Raw genomic sequence first — 22,643 nt, forward strand, 5'->3', positions numbered from 1 at the left:
GGAACAATCTGCATCTTCCTGAAAGGCAGCACATCCTGTTCTTACGGAGTTGGAGTAACTCTGGGGTGCAATGAATGGTGCTCTTTCCCTGCTACTTGAGAAAGATCTGCTGCTTTTAGGCTTTCTTTCTGTATTTTCCACTGTGACTGGTACTAAAGAAACTTCTGCCTATCCAGAAGTTTATGGATGGTAAGAGCAGGGAGTTGTTGCTCAGGCTATACCTTGCCAGGGTGTGTTACAGGGACAGGGTGCAGCAGTGTCCTTAGGCAGGTCTCAGGAATCAGGGATCTGTACTGAGTGGGCTGTTGTGGTGGAAATATCATTTTTGGGTTTTAATCACAAAGACAGTTTCCATCAATGGTGCAAAATGAATAAAGGATATAATTGCTCACTGAAGCAAACAGTGCAGATACCTTTCCCTCTCACTAATGGGCAGATCAGAGCCCTGTGAATGCAAAAATAATTGCTGATCTTGTGCTTTTGGGGGGAAGCTGTACTCTTTTGCAGCATTTTGCAATATCCTGTAAGTTTTCATATTCAAAGACTTAGGATTGCGAAGTTAAAATTTACAGTCCCGCAACTGGGTAGATTTCTGCCCTGTTCATCAAGCCCAGCAATACAGAGTTTCCAGCCAAATAATATTAAAAATAAAGATTATTTAATTTAAGGAAGGTATTAGCTTCAAAGCTAAGCACAGGAGAAAAGCTTAGGTAAAAAGAGCCATAAAGAACTGGCCTGGCCAGATTCTCAACTGTAGTTCATCACCCTAACCCTGCTCCAGTCTGCAGAGGACATCTGATTTATTCTCACTAAAGACCAAGACCCTGGAAAATAAATATGCCAAACGGAGCAGTTCTAAAAGTCAGCTTGCATGTTTTGGAAAGAAGTTCAGAAATACAAAAGCTGAAGCTCCCAGGGTAGCACTGACTTGCAGATGTGTCCTACCCTGTGAGTTGGACTGTGCACTTAGTAGCTGTATAAAAGACGAGCCACAGAGAATCTGGTGTAGGTGTGGTTGGGGACAGTTAGGGTTAACATCAAAATTAACTTTCAGATTTCCTCATTATGATTCTTTTTTAACCGTTCAAATCTGGTGCTGGAGTGGGGGCAGGGAGGGCTTCCTGGAAGTGCTGGGAGGAAGGTGGTGCACTGAAAGGTGTTCTTGCTTTGCCTTTCTGTTTCATACCAAGAGAGGGTTTACTCTGAAGGGTGGGTCTGTTCTACTTGGCCTGATAGAAAAATAACACACAGAATTCATAAGCCTTTGTGTCTTTTTTTAAAGTCAATCGGAGATGCTGGGCAAATTATTGCCCAGACAAGAGGCAACCACATAACATCCTGTTTACCCAACTTTGCAACGTTAGGGTTTGTTGGTTTGGTTTTTTTTTTTCCTTAAAACCTCTACTCTAGAAGCAATTGGAAGAGAACCTCAGATTACCCTTGACAGAACAATGACTAGGGTCTTTTTACCTTGTAAGAGCAGAGAAAGACCTTAGAAACAAGACACCAAAAGATTCTTCAACCAGAAGTCAAATAACAAGAATGGAGCAAATCTACTTGCTTTAGTAGTCACTGGTTTTAAGCAGTTGTGAGTGTTGGGGCTTAGTTCTCATGGGTCACTGCTAGTTCTTGCTCCCTGTGCTGCTGTGTGACTCCTGATGCTTGATGCTTACCCTCCTGCACCTCAAGGCAGGCACAGACTCTGTAGGTGGGTGAGCAATAGCATTTCACAGGCAGCTGGCTTTGCTCTACAGGCAAAGATGAGAGAATTCAGCCTGTAATTAGTAACAGTTCACCTGCTCAGGGAAGCCACTCCTAGCACTGAGAAGACTCACTGCAACCAACTGGTTTTAGGACTATGAGACAAACTATGAGACAGACAGTGGTTTGGGGACCAGGCACAGGAACTGGGAATGCCAGTTGTTTCATGTGGATTGGATAGAATTCTTTACCATGTATTCTTCTGCCTATGATCAGACACGCTACAAAACAGCAGGTTTTCTTTCTGAGACAAATTTGCTTTTTTACTAAACTAAATTCACAACAGAAGACAGGATTAAATTAAACTATATATAAAACTAAGCTGTTTTAAAAAAGATTTTAAAATACAGAGATAATGTCTAAAACAAACACATAGGAAATGCTCACTTACCCAAAATGCATCTTTAAACTGCATCTGTGTCATTCTTGTTGCTCTGTGGAGGGGGAGGAATCCTTCAGCAAGTTTGTTCTGGGAGGGGAGCTGCAGCAGCCACAGCACTGAGCCTTTTTGCTACAGCCCAGCCGAGGCAGAAAGCGAGGCACATCCACAGACCTGTCTTCTGAAGTCAAGCTGGTGAAAAATAGCATCAGGCAGTTTCAGGCAGCTCAGCCTAATGACCTGTGGCTGTGAAAGGATGGAAGGGAAAAAAGCTCTTGCTCACACACAGAGACATGCACGCACTCAGCACCCTAACCCCAAACCTGTTCTGGTAAACAGTTAATATTGAAATGAGGAAGCAAGGAGATGTCCAATGATGTCAGGCTGCTTGCCATGGGTGCATGCAAGAGGCTGGCAAATAAAAATTAAAAAAAAAAAAAAGAGGAAAGAAAAAAAAAAGTGAAATTCAGTGTTATGATTTGATCAGCTACAGGAGAGGAGAGAGCAATTAACTGCAAAGGAAACCAGCACAATACAGAGAGATAAGCTGTTGGAGGAAATGAGAGTCAAGCTATCGTGTAAGGCTGTGGTCTTCCAAAGAAAAAGCAAAAAAATAAATGAATGCACCATGTTTCTCCATTACCTCTGGGACTGGCAGGGGCCCGTGTGTTTGCACATGGGAAGAGTAGCTCAAAGTTGCACTTTGCAACTGAAAGGGCTTTTAAAGACTGGTTAATTTAAGAACACTGTAAAGTGCAGGTGTCTGCACACTTTTCGATACCTACATGTCTATATAGAGAAAATGTCTGATTTGCATGCTCTCATGTAAATGTTTAGATAAATAAGCAAGATACGTGACATTTAGAAGTAAAATCCAGACTCTCGAAAAAACTTGTGATAAGAGAGACAAGAGTTTATTAGCACCAGGAGCTGAAGTGAAGCTTCCCAGACATGTGAACGGGCAGCACACCCAGCAGGTAGTTGCCATCCATGTTTCAGAGAGCTGGATAAAGGGGCTGAGCTCTTAAAATGCAGCTGCAAATAGTTGATCATAAATGAAGCAGTTTGTCTAACTCTTCCATGAAGCCATTCTATCACCTGTCCTACAGGTGAAGGTACCTCTGTTTATCTCCTTAGGATGGTTTAAGGATTCTTAAACATGTTTGGGTTTGTTGTTTTTTTTTAATGCTGACATTTTCAGAGGGTAGGAAAAAGCAAAAAAAAAAAGTGCTCTTGTGGCTGCCTGTGCCAAACTCTATGCTTCCACACCAAAAACACAGCAGGACTGACTTAGCTACAACTAATTAACATTGCTCCTGCTCCTTGGCTATTGCTTTTTTCTTACTGTCCCTGCAGCACCAGCCCTACAGGTTATTTAGTGGTGAGGAAGTCTGGCAGCTCTGCTGAGCTCTATCGAGGCACAGAGATCTGCTCAGAGAGATCTGCAGCAGTTGGTGGCCAGAGCTATCAGTAGTCACCCCACGAGCCATTTGTAGCTGGTGTCTTAGAGAATTGGCAAGTTTCCTTCGTGGTGGTCTGAGAAGACAGGGAATGTGCAGAGACTTTGAAAGAGAAAATAAAGTGCAAGCAAAGGAGGGAGAAAGAGAGTTTGCAGGGCTAGAGGTGTGAAATTGCTTTGATTGTCATGGGCAGCAGGAAAAGAGCATCATTACATGAGAGGGGAAGAAGGAGAAAGGTGAGGATTGACTCCAGGGCATGCTGAGGAGGAATGAGCAAAGCTTTCTGCCACGAGGGAAAATTCCCTGGAAAAAGGTATTTTGAGGGCACGGGCACTGGTCAAAATACTTGATCTATAAGGCAAACCACCCAAAAAAAGATTATTATTTTTTTTTTTTAATCTCAGTCTTTCTAAAACTGTTTCCTCTTACTATTGCCAAATTACAGCTTTGTTTTGAATTGGATAGCCAAGCTGCTGTTTGGGTTCTTGAAAGTGCATTGAGTCCATTTTGCCTCTCCAAGATGAAATGCCACCTTCTCATTATTTTTCGTTCGGCTTCCAACCAAAAAGCCAGTTATTTGCTTGAATCTCAGGCTGAGTTCTGTGCCTGTATCTGTCCTACCCAACAGTGCTGGGGATGGCTCTCTGTGTACACATCTGTATCTGCAGCTGGTAAAGAGCTCCCTGCAGCAGCCTGTGAGCCTTGGTTGTCCCTCCCTGCTGCACTAGCCCTGACTGGCTGCAAGAAAACTAGTCTAGGATTATTTTCCTATTCTCCCATTGGCCAAACCACCAAAGAATGCCTAAATAACTTGCAGTGGGCATCTAAATATATACTGAGTTCATCTGGTACATCTGTGGGCCTGTAAGATGCAATTGTTGTAAGCTTGTGTAATTTAGCAGAGCTTGAAATAGTACCCAGAAATAGCTGTTCCAAATAAGCTGTTTTACTTAAAAGACACAGTGGCCTCTAACTGCTCCAGAAACTCATCTTTGTCCCTTGCCCAAGCAAATCTATCAGGATAGTCTTGTGAGTCTTTTGTAAAACTCCCATGATCAACAATGAATGTGGAGAAGGAATCTTCCTAAAGCCATCCCCTAAATAGGAACATGGCAACACAGCATCCAGTTATCAGTGAAAGTTTTCTCACATGACCGGGTTAATACGTTGATGTGAGTGGCCTGAGTTGTATGAAGGCCAGAAAGGCTGAGCCCAGAGGAGCAAAATCCATGAGCCTTGCTATGCTGCTAACTACTGTGATGTCAACCACTGAAACCATCTCGAAGTTTAAGGAAATTTCGCTACAAAATAGTTACATAGATAACTTTGTGCCAAACAGGAGCATTCTCAGTGGCCAAGGGGTTTAGATTGTTGTCATTGTAGTAGCGTGGGCAAGTCATCAGCCGCTTGTTGTTTGGCTGTTGACAGGCTGGATGCTTTGGAAACCTGTAGGGCCTTTCATCTCCCCCTTCCTCACCTTTTTAACATGTCTTTTCATCTGATCTTTGCATACAGCTTCATTCAGAAATGCAGAAGTGTCAGTGACAAGCCTTAAGCAGAACACTTCCCTGACAGCCCCTGCAGCTCCCCTCCCAGCCCTGCTCCCTAAGGTGTAAAATCAGGCCTTCTGATTGATACAGCCAAGAATCAGTCTCCAGGCCAGAGTATTGGGGTTTGCTTTCCAGTAATTGCATGTTTGCTAACAGAATGTATCATTTGAATCTGTTCTGTAGTAGGAAGTGATTAAAAATCTGATTAAAAGTTCATATTAAAACACCTCACATTTAGACACTCATCAGAATGGAATTTTCATTACATTTGTCTTAACTACATACTACTTTGAGCAAAGCTTTTTAATTGGGATTCAGGTGGCAGGTTTGGACCTGACAGGAGGTAAAATATGCAAATCACATCTACAAACAGGGTTGTGCTCATCCAGGGCTTCAAGCAAGACATTCTTCACAGTTAATGTTTCTGATTTTGCGTTAGTCTGATGGAGTAGACAGTAAACCTTTTAATCTACATAGAAAAAGGATGAAGGAGTCTATGAAAAGTATTAAGGCAGTATATAAAGAGATCCTGAATATTCAGATAATTCAGGTATTGAGCTGGTTGTATTTTTCCAGTCTCCTCAGGTATATTGCCTGTTGGAATCAAATGGAGAATGGAAGGCACTTCTACAGGCCTTCAAAACCTCTATAACAATTACATCTGAGAGACAGAGCTTCACAATGACTGCTGTAATACAGTCATGTTCCAAATTAAACCAGTTCAGCCTCTGATGTCTCAGAGAGTCCTAAAATCTAGAGATACCAACAGCACTGAAACTGCTTCCAGGGGAAACCCACGGCTAAAACAGACAAGCATTTTAGCTGGTGAGCTGTTCCTTCCTGTCTATTTCCATGCAAATAGGCATCTGAATTTCAATCTGACAAGTGTTAGGGCCTTTCAAACCATCCACCATCAGTGCCAGTGTAAAAATGTTTAAGTCCCCCTTGTCTTCTGTGAGGACCCAATCTCAGTTCCCATGGAAACAAACCTGGCAGGCTCCAAGCATCCAGCTTGATTTGTACAAACTCCTCTGCAGCCACCTCTGGCTGCTGACTGAAAGCTGATTCCTTGTGCTCCAGACCCCCTGGCATCAGCTCTGCTCAGCTCTGAAACACAGGCCCATTGCTTCCTTTAGAAGGCACTTTTTGAACATCCTTCCAAAAGCAGTTTCATAATGCAAGGCATTCCTGCTGACATTTTGCTTCAGTAAAATTGACAACTAACACAAAGATTAATGTTCTTAACCAATATCTAGCACTTCTAGCATCTCTAGCCCCATCCCAGGAGGTGCTGAAGGGCAGATTGGATGGTGCTCTGAGCAACCTGGTCTAGTGGGAGGTGTCCCTGCCCATGCAGGGGTGGGTCTAGATGATTTTAAGGTCCCTTCCAACCCAAACCAGTCTGTGATTCTATGATTTCACAGTGGTCTCCAACAGAGGCCTTCACTGAAAGATGGACCCAGTCCCTGTTGTTTAACCCAAGAGAAAGGCAGTCATAGTCTTTGCCATAATAACTATGAAGAACATTAATAGATTTCCTCTAAAATTAGCATCTGTGTGTCCTAAAATTATTGATAATATCACAGAAGTATGGGGTCTTTTTGTGCTTGGTACCTGTTTAAACATGGTTAGCTAGCATCCTTAGGCCTGAAAGGGCTTCAAAGGCAAAAAAGGAGAATAGAAACTGTGGGAAAGTGCAATGTCACAGGAGGCTTGGTTAACACCAACAGTATCTGATAGCTCTTTGGTGAGAAATAAAACCAGTTAGTGAAAGAGAAAAGATTGGGATTTCTACCTCCCTTTCTTGTAGTAACTTCAGGTACCTGCAGAAAGATGCATTTTATTTCTCAAGATATCTTCTGTATGTTTTACCAACACACTTGCTTTCTCCACCCCATTAAGTCAAAGGAAATCACTGTACATTTGCAAGTATTGCATATTCATTACCTGAGTAGGCAATGCTTGCAGTGCTGAAGAGGTTTCCACTTCTCATAAAGGACTCTTTGAATACTGCAATTTTGGAAAGAAAGCAGCCTTCAAGTTCATAGAAACATTAGACAGAAGCTTTGGATATGCTTTTCAAAAAAATAATCTCACCTGATTGCCACTACAGGGGGTATGCACACAGGCAGCAGCTGTGCACTGGCATTTGCAAAGACTCTGCTATGTTTTGTGAAAAATCCTGGTATTACTAGTCCATCTCACACCACTGGACCTTTGTCTAAAATACAAAATGTACAGCAGGTCTGTCTCTGTAGGAAATGTCCCCTCTTTAGTAATGCAGTGAGTTGTGTAGCATCATGGGAGGAGGTAGATTCTTTTGGCATGTTTTAGCAGTATTTGGTTGTTTAGAAGTATCAGCAATTGTTTTAGACTTTTTTTTTCTGAGTAAAAAATGCAGAATACTGTAGCAAGTCAACAGTGAATGTCTGAAAGATCTTTTCCAAAATCTTTAAAAAGCAGAACTTTTCTAGATGAACCATTTGCACGTTTATTATTGTAAACAGTCTGAAATTCTAAAGTGTGTTTTAGTCTCAGTTCTTTAGTCTCCATTAGTACTGTAATCCTCTACCTGTCTGAGGAAATGTGCTCAGATGTTTTGCCACGTACTCCTACCTCAATAGCCAGAAAGAGGAACAGGGAACTGGTAAAAGCATTAGTAGCATTTGTGCTTTTTGCAAACCTGAAATGCCAGAAATACTGATGGGCTGAATCTCACAGCAGCTGGGGCACTGATTGTGCCTGACATTTACCATTGCTCAGTCCTGGTTTTTCACTGCTGTTACTATGGGAGGAAAGGCTGATTACTGGCTTTCTCAAAACAATTTAACTTTTTCTTCATTTATACTGGATTCCTTGTGGATAAATTTTTCAGCCTCCTTTTTGCTTTGGTAGATCAGCAGGGCTGGTAAAAGAACATTTCTCATGAAGAAGGATTCCCTTCCTCCTGCATTTAGAGGTTTTGGTACACATCCATGTGAGCAGCATTTATGCAGAACAAAGGACTCTGCTTTGAGGACCAAACTCTTGCAGAATTACCCTTTAGTGTGACTTTTTCTTCTTGTGAGCAGGGCACAAAGCACTTCACATGGGGCACTACCCTCTGCGTAGATCTGGTGTATTTATACATACATACAATATACGTGTTATAACAAGTTAAAACCAATACTGAGATCAGTGTTCTGAGAGGTTTTTCTTGTTACTTCAAGGAAGCTCTGGGTGTTTTGAAGACAGAGGAGAGGATAGCTTGTAGTTGGAAATGATGCATACTCAAAACAACTTTAAAGATACAGAAACACACCATGCCAAGTGGTTCACATAGAATCACTTTGAACTGGTTTATTTGTACCTCCTGGCCTGTGCAGGGCAGATCTCCCCTTCAGTCTCCTGCTGAAAACAGGGCTCACTTCAAAGCTGCATCACATTGCTCAGGAGCTTTTTGAGCTCTGACTGTCTCTAGGGTGGAAATCCTTCTGCCTCTTCACTGGGCTAATTTCACTGATTAACTAGGGAAATTTTCATCTAGTCAGAATTTCCCTTGATGGAGCTTGTGAGTGTTGCCTCTTGCCACTTCCTTGTGCACCTCTGAGAAGTCTGGCTTAGTTTGTACCAGCAATGTAGCTTTGTGTGTTCTGTCCCTTTCCCTGAGGTGAGCTGTGCTTTTGGTAGGAGGTAGGGTTTTTGAAACTCAATGTATGAGCTGCATCATGTTCTGGAGAAGTTTGCAAATCTAAGCTCTGTAATATTGATACTTCATCAATTTGCTATTGTGTTATTCTCCCTCTGCCCTGTTCAGCTGACATTTTTACATGTAGTGTTTGTTCAGAAAGCAAATTTTGCTAGAATCTTAAGTTTGTAAATAGGAATTTGGAGCAAGCAGAGAATTTTGTTCTCTTCACTGAGTTTAGCTAGTATTTTTTTCTCTGAAGGTCTCTCTCACTTAGACATCATCCAGAGAATCATCCTAATGCATATTCCTATGGAGCTGGGGACTGTCCCTGAATTAGGGACAACTAATTGTGAGGATGAGAATGAGGTTACCTTGCCAACAAGAACACTCAGTCTCTAAGAAGCCTGAGTGGTTACATGGAGACAAAGTGCTTTTACCAGCTTTAATACTGGAATTAGGAGAGATCTGTTTGTGCTGCTGACCAAGTGAGACCAGATCTAACAGGCCAGAACCCCTCATTACAATGTGCTAAAGTAGGATGCCTCTTCACCTCAAACCACAGTGTATTGACAAAGAAAATGTGACACTTAATGTTCACCATCTCTCCTTTTATTCTTCCTGTAAGTCAAAACTAGGGTTACAGTTTTGAGTTTGATCTGTTGTTTTTTTTTTCCCAGTCTGGCTGTTTTGAGCTGTTCAGCTGACCATAACCTGAACTGTGCTCCTAAAACTTCCAGACATAGAAGTTGTGCAGTTTAAGTGAATAAAGTCTCATTTCTCTAAAGACCATTCTAGAATGAAATGTAGGATTGATTGTCTGAATATGCTCTTCTTTTCTAAAATATCCCTAACAACTGCTAGGGAAGGGTCTCTGTCAATGCATAACCCTGATAATACTGGAGCTACTCTTGTGTGGAGTATTTGGATAGATATCAGTGGTGGAGTGGTGGATTGCCAGTTTGGGCAACCTAAATACTGAACTATCAAAAGCCACAAGTCTTTCCAAGATTGTAAAAGCACTATTTGGCTTCTAATCCTAAGGTGAAAGAAGTCAATGTTAGAAACATCAGAAATCAAAAGAAGCCTACATGAATTTACTCTAGGAATTACAGAAATGTTCAACAGCATACAACATTATTAAGGGACTGAGTTTAGACTCCTTCAAATCCACATGTAATTACATTAACAATTATATTGTTTCCTTTTGCAGTACTAGTTTTCTTTGCCCATAAAATTGCACTGATTTGCCAAGTGAGGAAAGCTCGAGTTCTGTCTTACAGTGAACTAAGCTCTAATAATACCTAATGTGAATTTCTTACAGAAATATTTAAATAAGCAATAAATGGGATGTTGGGCACAGACTCTGGGGCGGGCACTGTACAAATGCTGTGTTGCTTGGTATTGTACTAATCTTAATATATCCCCTTCTTATTCTTGGTTTTATGCAAATTATTGCAATCCAGCAAATGACTTTGAGGTGAGTCAGAGTGGCATCCTTCCAAGGCATTCTGTTTTATTCTTGTTTTGCAAGTTCAGCTTGATAACTGCATTTTTAATGAGTATGCAGGTGAATCTGTCATTAGGGTTTGCTCAAAAAAGCCACAAACAATAGCAACAAATGGGTAATTTTGGGTATATTTCAAACCAACGAAAAGGACAACAACTGGTTTAATATTCCTGGACACACTGGACTTATGTAAACTTTATTTATTTATTTATTTTTAAATCAGACCCCAACACCTACATGGCAGTAGTTGTACACACATTCCTAAGAACTGAAATAAACAAATACAGGTAGAATAAAACCCAACCACTAGAACTGAGAAAGCATTTTGAACTTCAGTCACTATACCTAAAACAAATCGAGTACAAGTAGATGTAGTTTTGTTCTGAATCAAAATTGCCAGCCTTCTAATGGTGATACTTCAACACGTATGTCAAAAGAAATTTACTGTTTGTTCTGAGAATAATTAAGAGGTGTTAAACTGGGGAAGAAAGCAAGGCAGCTTTTGCTCAATAAAAATAGAGCTGGGAGGAAGGAAAACATTAGTCATGAGGAACACTGGAGGAGCATTGAGGGAGTTGGTTATCTAGGAATGAAAACCCCCCTAATACACTCTATACAATCTGTTCTGGGAGGTTTTGTCTTTTTTTAGAATACTCAGCTGATTTCTGTGACTTTCTAGGAGAGAAAAAGCTGATATATGTACTTCTCTAAATTGAATCTGTCATGCCATTACCATCTCAAACTATTTCAAATAATCACATAATGGGACAGTACTGACTTTTAGAAATGGTAACTGTGGAGTTTTAAATCAAAGATAACTTTTAGGGGTTATTACTATGACTATTATGCAATGCCTTGATGCTTTAGGGTTCCATATATCCCAAATAAATTTAAAATAAGCCCATCTGCTTTTGCAAACTTGTCCAGAAAATGCTAGATGCACACTTTGCTTTTTTTGACCCTTCTTTAGCACCTAGCTGAGATGATGTGTCAGTGGTTTATAGAAGCCAGGAATGTTGCAGTTGCACATTATGTACATTATGTACACTGCTGACATTTCAAGGAGTTGCTGTTCAGTGACCCACAATAAGTAATAAAAGTACAAAACCCAGAAAGACAGAATATTTTAAGTTTTAATCCAACAAATGGAGAGAGTCTTAATACCATAAAATACCACTGTATTGCTAATGTTGTAGAATTGTACATGAAAAGCAATTATTGTCTGTAGATGTAAAAATAGCAAGTTTCATGATACAATAAAACAGAGTATACAAACCATTTAAAATTAAGTAGAAACCTCTTAAACAATTGAGGCATTAATCTAAGTGTTTCTCCAAACATATTAAATAAAAAACAATTAATACTGACTGTAAACATCTCTCCATCTTCCTCACTCCCCTCCCTAATTAAACTATTAGAAAAAAATAGTAGTCTCTCAGTCACTACTTTGCATTCTTTCAGAATCATTTTGATTCTTCATTTTCTTCAGGTAGAGCAGAACAACCCTTCACAATACAGTACTACACCTCAAATAATTTATTTCCCAATGCTATATAATTTTGGGAATAATTATTTAAGGCTAGAAGAGGCCTACGGAAGTCTGCAGGAGGACAGTTACATTTTGAATGCAAATTATTTACACAAACATTAGTGTACTTTAATTACAGAATAAAACTTGCAACATGGGTGCTTTTAACAAGAGACCCAAATGAAAGAAAGGGAAGGAGAACAGCTTACAAAATAAATAATCTAAAGTTCTTCATGGTAGAAACGTTCATCATGAAGCTGCCTACCATAATCTGTTGCTTCACTGCTAAGGAACAAATCCTGGTTCTGAAGAATTTCTGCTTCAGAAAGCTTTTTATCATCATTCAAATCCATTTCTTCAATAAGGTGAAGAGCCTTTAAAATAAATGGAACACCATGTGCACAGTTAATAGATATAAGCATTTATAAATAATGCTTTTGGGATAGCTCTGTCAAAGTCCTGCAACAACCCCGTTATTTGTAACAAGCAAGCCATCATTTTACATTCAGCACAGAGCCTTTCCTCCCTCCCTTTGTTTGCCTTTGCCTCTTTTATTTGGTGGCAAAATCATAATATCAAATTTCTACCCTCACTATCAATTCTAAAGCAACAAATCAATGTCAAACCCACAGCTTTACTTTCAGAGTGGAAAACAGTATTTAAACAGCAAAGATTAATAATTTTCCTGGAAGCATCTGTAGTCCTTGAAATCCATAGGCAAGAGCAGTACGTGTCTTTGGTGTATGATCTGCAGAAGAGACCCAGTGACTTCAGAGGGCCCCTCTGGACATTCAGCCACTGAGTGACCACTGCAATAGCAGGTCCTTGGTGTGTGGGACCTCAATGAGGATTTGAGCCAATCCAGTCTTCAAGCTGAGCATTCTCTTTCAGAAGTGTGCACTGGTTCTCAGTCACACACTGACCCTGTGTCTGACAACAGCAGCATCATTGACAGCTCCCTGGTCAAACTGCAGGTTTCAAGCCTGGAGGTGTCTACTGTGCTAAGCCAGTTTTTATTTCCTGAACCTGTGGAGACTCACTTTTCCATCATACATGCATGTTAAAAGCAAAGGAAAGTAGGGATAGAGATTTGCAGCTGGATATTCTGTATTTATTTATGATTTGCAAAAAAAAAAAAAAAAGCTCCATGGCTATAATTCATTATTACAACATAACTGGAAAGTATTTGACATCCACTGTGAAAAAGGGATCTCTGCCTTCTATGCACAGGAATTTCCACTGTGGGTAGCAATTCCTGTTTTCCCTCATTTCCTGAAAGCAAAAACTTGCTTTTCTGAAAAACTCTTCAAATACTAAATCATGACAATGTCGAAGGAAACTGCAAGTTAACACAATTCTCAGATTCTTATTTGTTTATATATTATAAGAGAAGGCAAGTTCAGCAATAACACAAAAAATCAACTGCAGAATATCTTGGTTGTAGCTTGTTCCCAAGCATTACATAGCTCAAAGCGACAGGCTAGGACAGCAGCTCTACTGCACCTATTATTTTTGAGAAATAGAGAAGTCCTAGTATTACATGATATTTGTTTTTACTTGCTAAACATCTACAAATACAATGATTTAGAGAATCCTTTTCCTACTTCTTCTGATTTGGCTCAACAGAACTGCTTCATGGCTTTTTTTTTAATTAAATACTATGCTGACTGGCTCATCAAGAAGAGACTGAAGAAAATAAGAGGGACTAAGTCAGCCAAGCAGGTTTTAAAAGCACTGTGCATGCAAGAGCTAACAGATCACTAAAGACAAACATCTTGGTAAATGGAATGTATAATAATTTTTCTATGTTGATATTATTTAGCTGCAAGGTTTTCAAGTCATTTTGAAGTGCCAAATGAAACTGCAGTATTCAGCTAGTTTAAGAACTAGTTTAAGACTAGAGTCAATGCTACCTTCTCTTTAGCATGGGAGACTTTGCTAAGCTCCTACATTAACTGAAGTAAAAAACCAGAACATTAGAGAAATAAATAAAAAGAAACCTGACTTCTTGCAGAACTGAGCATGGCCTTTGCTGTAATCTAAAATTTGAATGAATAGCAGAGAACCAAAAAAACCTTCCCAGTCAAACAAACCAGCACAGGTTTGACTGGACTCAACACCACATAGAATTCATGTCAGTTAGAACATCATTTTTTCTTTCAAGTAAGAACCAACCACCCGCACAAGTCAGATGTTAAAAAAAGTCTGTGCAAGGGGTTACAGATCCACATTTACAAAAATACTACCAGAACAGTTTAACAGCTTGGCTCCCTCCAAGGTTAGAGACGTGAGCACCACGTGCAGGCTGTTAGCCATGTTGCTTTTTCTGTCACCCACAGAGCTGAAAAAGGAAGAGGTGGGACCTCAGTAACCAGACAGTCCAACACAGCAGATGAGCTATTTTGTTTGACACAAAGCATCTCGTGTCTTCACCAGGAATTGTGGAGGTGTGGGAAGACCTGTTTTTCCTGCCATTCTGAACACTAAAATTCTTTAGTGCATACGAACGAGATTGGGACAAATTAAGATAAGTAGTATAAAGGTAGAAACCCTCTCTACTGCACTCAGGGACTGTTAAAGTCTGCTTACTGAAACAGGTTATTCTGGAGCAATCAGCACTTCTGCTGCCAGCTACCAAAAAATAAAGACAGCTAAAATGAGAATCCACTTAAAGCTGTTCTGACCTTCTACCCCTGATTAAACCATGTTCCTCTGGGAAGGTAGCACGGCTGGCAGCTCATCAGCAGTGCCTCCACACAAACACACACAGCAGGGCCAGCAAACAGGAGCTGGACCTGTCGTGCTGCTGGACAGCTAGGACATATTGGCCACTACTGACACTTGGTGGGACTAGGGTGTGGCCATCGATGGCTGATGACCAGCTGTCAGAAAGGACAGGTGAGAAAGGAGGGGTGGAGGTGTTGCCCTTTGTATTAAGAAATGGGTCAGGTGTGAGGAGATGTCCCTGAAGAATAGCCAAGAGGAAGATGAAAGCTTATGGGTGGGAACTAGAGACCAAGGCAGCGTGAGAAACCTTACAGTTGGTGTCTACTACAGGCTGCTGCCCAGAGAGGTGGTGGGGGCCTCATCCCTGGAGACATTCAGGGTCAGGCTTGATGGGCCTCACCTAGTTAAAGAGGTCCCTGCTCACTGCAGGGGGGTTGGACTAGATGGCCTTTAAAGGTCCCTTTCTACCCAACGCATTCTATGATTCTGTGATTTTAATTATCATCATCAAAGTTTCCATTACAGCAACCTGAATCATAGAATGTTTCCATTTTTTTGTACTTATGAAAAGACAAGTTATTATGGTGATTTATCCAGTTAGAAGAATAAGATGGATTTTTGTTTTCAAAATTATGCTGTCAGTATGTAACAGCTTCTTCTAGTAGTATATATCTATAATAACTAAAAAATAACTGATTAAAGTGCTACACCCTTAAGTCAAACCAGATAAGCTATTTAAATATGTGGAAAAGCACTTCATTAATTTACAAACATTCAGACAATTAACAGGAACTTGAAATTTGTGTGAGGCAGTGAAAGAACCTGCATTCTTTGTCAAACTGAAAAAAAAAAGGTTACAAATATACACAAGGATCTACTAAGCATTATTTTTCAACTACTGAGACATAACAAATCCAAATGTGTGTCTCATTTTCTTGTGATACCTTCAAAATTCTAGTGCTCTAATTAAAACTCTAAACAGCAGTCAAAACACATACCTCATCTTGTGCAATACCCTGATTATTAGGTACTATCCAAGACAACAGCTCCTGAGGGTCGAGTTTTCCATCGTTATCCTTGTCATAGTCGTTCACAAAACGATCCTTCTCAACAAGTATCCATTCTGGATCTTCCCTTGCAGCTAGTAAGACACATTTGTCAAATTTAATGCCACTCTTTACCTTAAAGCAGACTTTTTCAGTTTTCTCCTTAATCTTACAAACCATAACCTAAAGTGCTTTCACTAAACAAAGACAAGCCATACAGACCAGTCCTAGTAACTAACTAAATGCACCTGTCTACATATGAAGAAAGTACTTGTATAGATTAAAAGATAATTTAAAGGTAATATTAAGATTGTAAATTTACAGATGAATTAAGTGGATGTTCAAGTCAAGGTTTACCTTGATAAATATCTCCACAATTACCCAAACAGATGGTGGAGAAAACATATTTGAATGTGCTGTCAAGTAGGTTTCCTACTTACTGGGACAGCTGTAGGAAAAAGCTGAAGTGGGTGACACAGATATCTTACATATTTGCAGTATTTACCTTGACTGAGGCAAATGACTCTCTCCCATGATTGTACAGCAACTTTGTTACAGATACCACCCTGAGAGCATCACATGGCAGCAGTGTGAGCACTACCACAGGCCTCAGACATGGGTCATCTCAGCACTTAACAGAAAGTTGGGAGGAGCTTTACAGCAATAAGTGTTTCAAAGAGTAGGTTGGTAACTAGTGTTTGGCAGTGTATGGGATTGTGAAACTTGTAAGCGCATACAGAGTTTTTAATAACACTACTAGCTGTTCCCCTGCTATAACATCAAGGGAGGTCCATCTGCAGCAGCTAAGAGAGGAGGCAAAGCTCTTGATTAGGGCAGGCAAAACTATCTTATTTCAGCAGCATTCCTAACAATGAGGAATATGCTTGTTTTTAGGAAAACAAGAAGTAACTTGCAAGGCAACAGTGGAAGGGGCTGTACACAAGCTACTGTCAAACACATACAGGGCACACTGAAATAAAGACCTGCTATGTCCAGTACAAGGAAAGCAAATTATTCTAAAAGCCAGGATAATGTTTCTGTAGGTGGGGGTGTAAAAACCTGAAAATAAAGGTGCATACAATTCTCCCCATTCCAAAAGCTTTTGTTCAGTTCCTTGTTTCATTCCCCCACTCTTTTTCCTTACTTGGGTCCCTTCTGTAATCACCAAGGAATTCTTCCAAGCTAACAAAGCCATCACCATCTTTATCATGTTCTTCTAAAGCCTCCTGAATGACAAAGTCCTTTCACACACATACAAAAAGCAAAACAGCAGTTTGTGAAAAATTAGCATCTTGTAATCAAGAGAAACAGCAATAAATCATTACAGAGCAGTAAGGTATTCTTTTAAGTAAAGACTCACTCATTTCAAGCCTGCTTTTTCTGTTTTATGCAGACTAGTGCAGTACTTGGTTCTTGTGCAACAAAACAGGTCTGTTCTTAAGAGTTTAGGATGTCAGTTTGTATGCAGAACAGATCTGAAAGGTGTACATAGTGTTGGAATCCTTCAACATCATTCAAAACTACACCATTAGCTGAGAATCCTGAATTGGTACAAAGCTGTATCATCTTATTGCCCTTTTTTTTTTCTGAGGTATTCACTAATTTGCACTTCTGCAACTTTGTGAAATTGTTAGAAAAACCGGATGGTCTTTTGGTTTTGCATTTCCCAGTGAAGCAAGTGTGCCTATTCTGGTAGTTCTGTCTTGTTTCTCCACAACCAAGAGTTATGTCACCCCTACCAGAGGCTCTGTTTGCAGGGAGCTCCTCCTGCCGGCTGATGTGCAATCTGGTCTGGAAAAGGAATCCCCACCACGGCTCCACAGCCACTGCCCGCGCAACTGGGGCCAAACACCCCCCCTCCATCTTACCGTCATATACTCCACTTCTTCGGGATGTTCAAAAGCAATAAATTCATCCACATTTAGATCTGGAACATCATCTCTATTAGCTTTTTCAAAACGCTTTTTCTCCTTTAAATGAAGCTTAGAAAATAGATTTAGTTAGAGCACTTAATGAAAAGGAAAACCAACATTACAGTAGCTGGCTGTAACCTCATTAGAATATTAATTGTTTCACATTACCCACCCATATTATACTGATGTTATATTTTCACTAAAAAGAGCTCATCCAGAGCAACAAGAACAGCACTTTTAATTGAGCTGGTTTTATTCTAAGAATTGCATAAGAACGTCCTTTTTTTCAATTTAATGAGACATTTAAAACACATTCTTAGCCAAGGCTTCAAAAACACAAAAGGCAGATAATGAAAAGACCAAGAATTCAATTCTTTTATACATGCTGCTTCTTCTAAAAGTCACCAATTCCCAAAGTAACCTAGTGGAGTACAATGATCGTAATTAATGGTAGCCACTGCAAATTCCAAAATTTACATTTTAAGGACCTTTAACCTGCTGGATCTAGATGTCATTTATATCAAGGGCTGCTTGTAGTTCAAAGAAGGTCTTGAAATACCACATATGTAAAATGTCTCTTCTGAAGCCATTTTAAGTGCTGAAAGATTAGAGATTCCTTTAAGATGAGACTGTTGTTCATTACATCTGAACATATTTCAAAGCAAAGTCACTGTTCTAACCTGTTTTAAGGATAAATATTAGCATGCCTTTTAAAAACAAATAACAGCCACAATAAGCAGGCAAGTTCTTATTTCTGAGTTCTTGCAGTTCCTGTCTCTGTATTCCATCTGTGCAAAAATGTTTCCATTCACTTCTTGTTTCATTTTGTACGGTCTCTTTAGACAGAATAAAGACCCGCCCTATTGATAACTGACCTCAAACTGCACGTGATGCAAGGTATAAAAATGTACAAATCCCAGGATGAAGCATGTTGTGCAATCAGTGTGACTGGATCTGGATAAAGCAGTGGCCAGCAAACCAGGGATCAAAAAGACTTTAAAAATAATAATTTGAAACTGTACCTTTTCGTTTATCATATTTATTGACACTTCTCTCAAAATTAGGCTAACCTGATAAATACAGAGCATAACATGTAACAAATAAAGTAGAAGATCTTAATGATTCTGCAAAAGAATTAAATGTAACTTCAGTGAAAAGCTGACCTGACCTGAGAATTTAAATAGGAAAGCAATTTAGAAGGACTGACTACAGGAAGTACTAGACTGCAACATAAAACCGAACTATCGAGGAAAGAAAACCGTTTTTCAGGTGTGTTTTTTTTTTGAGCAGTGATGGACAAGGCTGCCACCTTCTGGTAAATTTATATACTTACTTGATGTCATTTTTAAATCAGCACCAAAGTCTTCCCTTTTGATCAGAGCAGGATCGCTCATTTCAAAAGCAGGGAAAATGCTGAAGGTGTCTGACATATGATGCTTGTGCAATGCTGCTAATTTCACTCTTTACAGTATCTGTGAAAGTCAGCAAGCAGGAAAATGCAGCAAGCAGTCAAACAAAGGATAGCATGAGTGAGCAGGAGTTCTAGCTCAGCATACATATCCATGATGGCAGTATCTCAAACATGGGATCAGTATTTTGGCTAGTGGTTCCATTTAAAGTAATATTTTATTTAAAATGTATGTAATTATTCACTTAAGTGACTTCCAAAGCTTTACAGTTTGTTTCTTCAGTGTGTAAAATCCCCTACCCATTGCCTGTTTTAGCCTCACTTCTACCAACATCCTGTATTATCTACTACTACTTTACTAAAAGCAGCCAAATCCTGACAGAAGAAAAAACTCAGGCCAGAACAATCTAGAAAACTTACTCTCTTTTTGGGAAATATTTACATGTGCTTATAAACGTGTAACTTGAAAGGAAACAAGTTTTGCTCTGTGGCGATTCCTGGTGAACCTTCCTTCCCCGCCTGCCCCTCTTCTTTCCTTTCCACTCCTAAGTATCTGCTTTCATATATGAGATTAAGCCATAACTTCTGCGGTTTGAACATCCAGGTTTAGGTCTCAGAGTTGCATTTTGATTGCTAAAAATGTCTGAATTGCTATTGCTTTCTCTGTGGGTTTCTAAAGGACAGGAAATGTTAAAGCAGACAATATTGTTACCCCACACTGGATATTTGAGAAGTGAAAAAATAGATAGAACAGTGCAATACAGGGTGTTAAAGAGTACAAGAATTTCCTTTACCTCCCATACCAGTGGTACTGGCTCCTGCTGAAGGCAGGACACTGGTTAGGCTATAGACCTACTCCAACAGATTGCCAGTTTGTTTTAAGACAATGGCTGGAGACTGTGCTCTGTGGCAAGACTGTCAATAGACTTATTCTCTACTCAGCTAGCAAAATAGCCTCAGGAGGTACCATTTCATTCTGTCTTTGTTTTGCTGGTAGCAACTTTAATACACCATTATTTTCCTTTAATTACTCCCCCATCTCAGATAGATGAAAGTGTTAAAACATGTGCCAGCTGCTACAGTTTCTCTACCCATCTTGTTCTGTCACAATAAACAAGTATTGCTGCCTTTAGCCAACAGCATACAGGAACTGATGCTGAAACATTTTACCTGTCGAAACGATTCTTCTTCTTGATCCTCCAGGACAGTGTTCTCATCAAAATCAATTACACGATCATACATTTGCATATTATACTCCTTCCAAGACACTAATCCATCACCATCTTTGTCATAGTCATTGAAGTGTTGCTTAGCTTCTTGGGTAACATAGTGTTTAAAAGACTGCTGTATCCAGGAACTCAGCTCATCTGTGAAAATAATGTTAAAAACAAACACACAAACAAAAAAAAACCAATCAGAATAATTTGTACTGTAAAAACTAAAGATACCACAGGTCTGTTCAGCCTGGAATAGACTCTGCTATCAGATGTAAGAATATATGCACAAGGTCAGTTAAAGCAGAACAATGTATCCTCTGTGCTAGGGATTTTCTGTAGTTAAGGGAAGAAGAGATCACAGCTTCAGCCTTCAGTTTTTCTTTGGTAGTACCATTTCCCCACTCACCACCCCTAGGCTGGAGTTCCATGGTTACTTTCATCTGGCCTGTGCTGGTGCTGCCAGAGCAGGTGTGATGCCTCCCTCTCTGATATGCGATGACAGGTCATGTTCATCCAGCTGAATTTGTGTTACCAAAGGAACCAGCTTTAATGACAGATTCTGTGAACTGACTGAACCCGTGGAGCTGAGCATGCCACATTTTGTAGCCACCGAGGCTTCTGCACAAAACCAGCACTGATGGGTAACATGTATTTCATAGTTTGGTTTATTGTTCTGCATTTAAGGCAGGAGGTACAGGCAGCTGAGCACACAATGCCCAGTGCCACTCGTCAGAAATACTTAATGCTCTGACATTAGATAAGTGGTATTATCATGGCTCATCTTCTCTCATTGTCAGCCTCCAAACAGAGGCATCACTGGTAAGGAGAAAGTTATCCAAGAGTGTTCTGCAAGACACTGAGAAGGAACTGAGCTGGAAAAGCCTCAATACCCTAAGATTTTTAGTGTAAAACCACATTCCACTGTGAGTTTTCCTTTGGGAAGTCAGGGGAAGGAAAGTTTTCATTATATTGAGAACAATATGTAATATGTATCATGAGAATGGAGCATGGGTGGATTTCTACACTTTAAAATATTAGCTCTCTTTCCTTACACCCTTCATGTTCTGAACTGCCTGTTCTCTATCACAGGGATTAGCCATCCTGCCAGAGTTACGTACTCTCACCTCTGCACAGTCAGAGGCAGGGATACTGAGGTGAAGTGTGCAGTTGATTAGTTTCAGCAGGATTCAAAATGGGCAATCAAAAAGGATTTCAAACACAGAAACCACTTGGTTCAGAGTGCCTTCAGTCACGCAAGGAGCAGGCACAAGTGCAAAGCTGTGAGTGCTGTTCTCTCACTCATGGGAACTCACTCCTGTGTTCTCCTGGTGACCCTCACTTCTTTCATGGTGTGAAACAAAACTCTCAGGGCCTGAGGTGCCCTCTGCCTCTTACATCTTCCAGGCACTGGAGCAGGTTGCCCAGGGAAGCTGTGGAGTCACCATCCCTGAAGGGATTTGAAAGGCCTTTAGATGTGGTGCTCAGGGACGTGGTTTGGTGCTGCTGGGTTAACAGTTGGCCTCGATGACCTCAAAGCTCATTTCCAACCGGAACGATCCTGCGGTTCTATCTAGTCTGCCGGTATTTCCAACGCCCTGGGCGAGGCGGGTCATCGTATTTTTCACGGCGATTCCCCACAGCCCGAGTGTCACCGGCCGTGTCACGGGCAGCGCCTCCAGCCCCGGGACGCCCGCAGCGCCCGCTCCCCGCCCGGTTAACCCCGTTACCCGCCGTCAGCAGCCCGTCCGCCTCCGTGTCGATCCTCCTGACGATGGCCCGCAGCCGCCGCTGCTGCTCTTCCGGGCTGAGCCGCGCGTACTCCTCCGCCTCCTCCTGCGCCGGAGACAGGGAATCCGGCCTCAGCCCGCCGCTTCCACCCTCCCCGGCCCGGCCCGCCCGCCCCGCTCCCGCTCCCCTCCCCGCCGCCGCCGCCCCGACCTGTCCGCCCAGCAGGGCCTCCCGGTCGTACTCGGCGCGGTGCTGCCCGCTCGCCGCGCCCAGCGCCGCCAGGGCCAGGCCCAGCAGCAGCGGCCGAGGCCGCATCGCGCCCGCCGAGGAGACGGAGCAGCGGCGAGGGGCGGGGACGGGGGCCGGCCCGAGCGGCGGAGAGGGGTCGGGCGGCCCTTCTCCCTGCCCTGCCCGGCCCTGCCCTGCCCGGCCCCGCCGGGGCCTCGGGAGACACACACCCACACCTGGGTGTCCGCCTGTGAGAAACACAGACAACCCAGACCTGCGGGTCCAGGGCAGGACAGTTCATCCTCCTGCCCGGTCCTTTCTGCTGTGTCAGTGGAAGGCAGCAAATGGTATCGAGATGCATAGAAAACATCCCCAGTTTTTAAGCCTCAGGCTGGCAGGCTGAGGGGAGTGTCACTAGAACTTCAGGCAAGCATCAAGGAACCTTGAAATGAGGGGTGATGATGGGGAAAAAGGCTGCGTAAAAAGTTCTACACCAGAAAAGAAGGAAAGTTTCTCTTGCT

The 22,643-nt window shown here is 41.4% G+C and overlaps 2 protein-coding genes across 4 annotated transcripts in view; both read right to left on the bottom strand.

Moving 5' to 3' along the window:
• Window positions 1-2,432, bottom strand: part of PSTPIP1 (proline-serine-threonine phosphatase interacting protein 1) — a 51,983-nt gene extending 49,551 nt beyond the window's left edge. Inside the window, exon 1 of the mRNA XM_051628469.1 lies at window positions 2,153-2,432. Within this exon, the coding sequence (XP_051484429.1) occupies window positions 2,153-2,185 (33 nt within the window). The 5' untranslated portion in view covers window positions 2,186-2,432. The remainder of the gene's footprint in view (window positions 1-2,152) is intronic.
• A 9,010-nt stretch (window positions 2,433-11,442) lies between these two features.
• Window positions 11,443-22,233, bottom strand: RCN2 (reticulocalbin 2). 3 transcript variants are annotated; one of them, XR_007890433.1, is made up of 8 exons: window positions 22,105-22,233; window positions 21,894-21,999; window positions 20,120-20,316; window positions 17,497-17,610; window positions 16,773-16,869; window positions 15,581-15,723; window positions 14,102-14,196; window positions 12,141-12,229 (listed from the first exon to the last, which is right to left on the bottom strand). XR_007890433.1 is itself a non-coding variant. In XM_051628471.1 (7 exons), the coding sequence occupies exons 1-7, from the start codon at window positions 22,207-22,209 to the stop codon at window positions 12,077-12,079; spliced, it is 903 nt and encodes a 300-aa protein (XP_051484431.1). In that variant the 5' UTR covers window positions 22,210-22,233; the 3' UTR covers window positions 11,443-12,076. The 3 variants fall into 3 exon arrangements, 2 of the variants coding, with proteins under 2 accessions (XP_051484431.1, XP_051484430.1); XM_051628471.1 differs by lacking the exon at window positions 14,102-14,196 and having other exon boundaries at window positions 11,443-12,229; window positions 17,497-17,598; XM_051628470.1 differs by lacking the exon at window positions 14,102-14,196 and having other exon boundaries at window positions 11,443-12,229.
• Window positions 22,234-22,643: the final 410 nt, after the last annotated feature.

The sequence above is a fragment of the Apus apus genome, chromosome 10 (assembly GCF_020740795.1).
Source record: "Apus apus isolate bApuApu2 chromosome 10, bApuApu2.pri.cur, whole genome shotgun sequence".
Classification (NCBI taxonomy): domain Eukaryota; kingdom Metazoa; phylum Chordata; class Aves; order Apodiformes; family Apodidae; genus Apus; species Apus apus.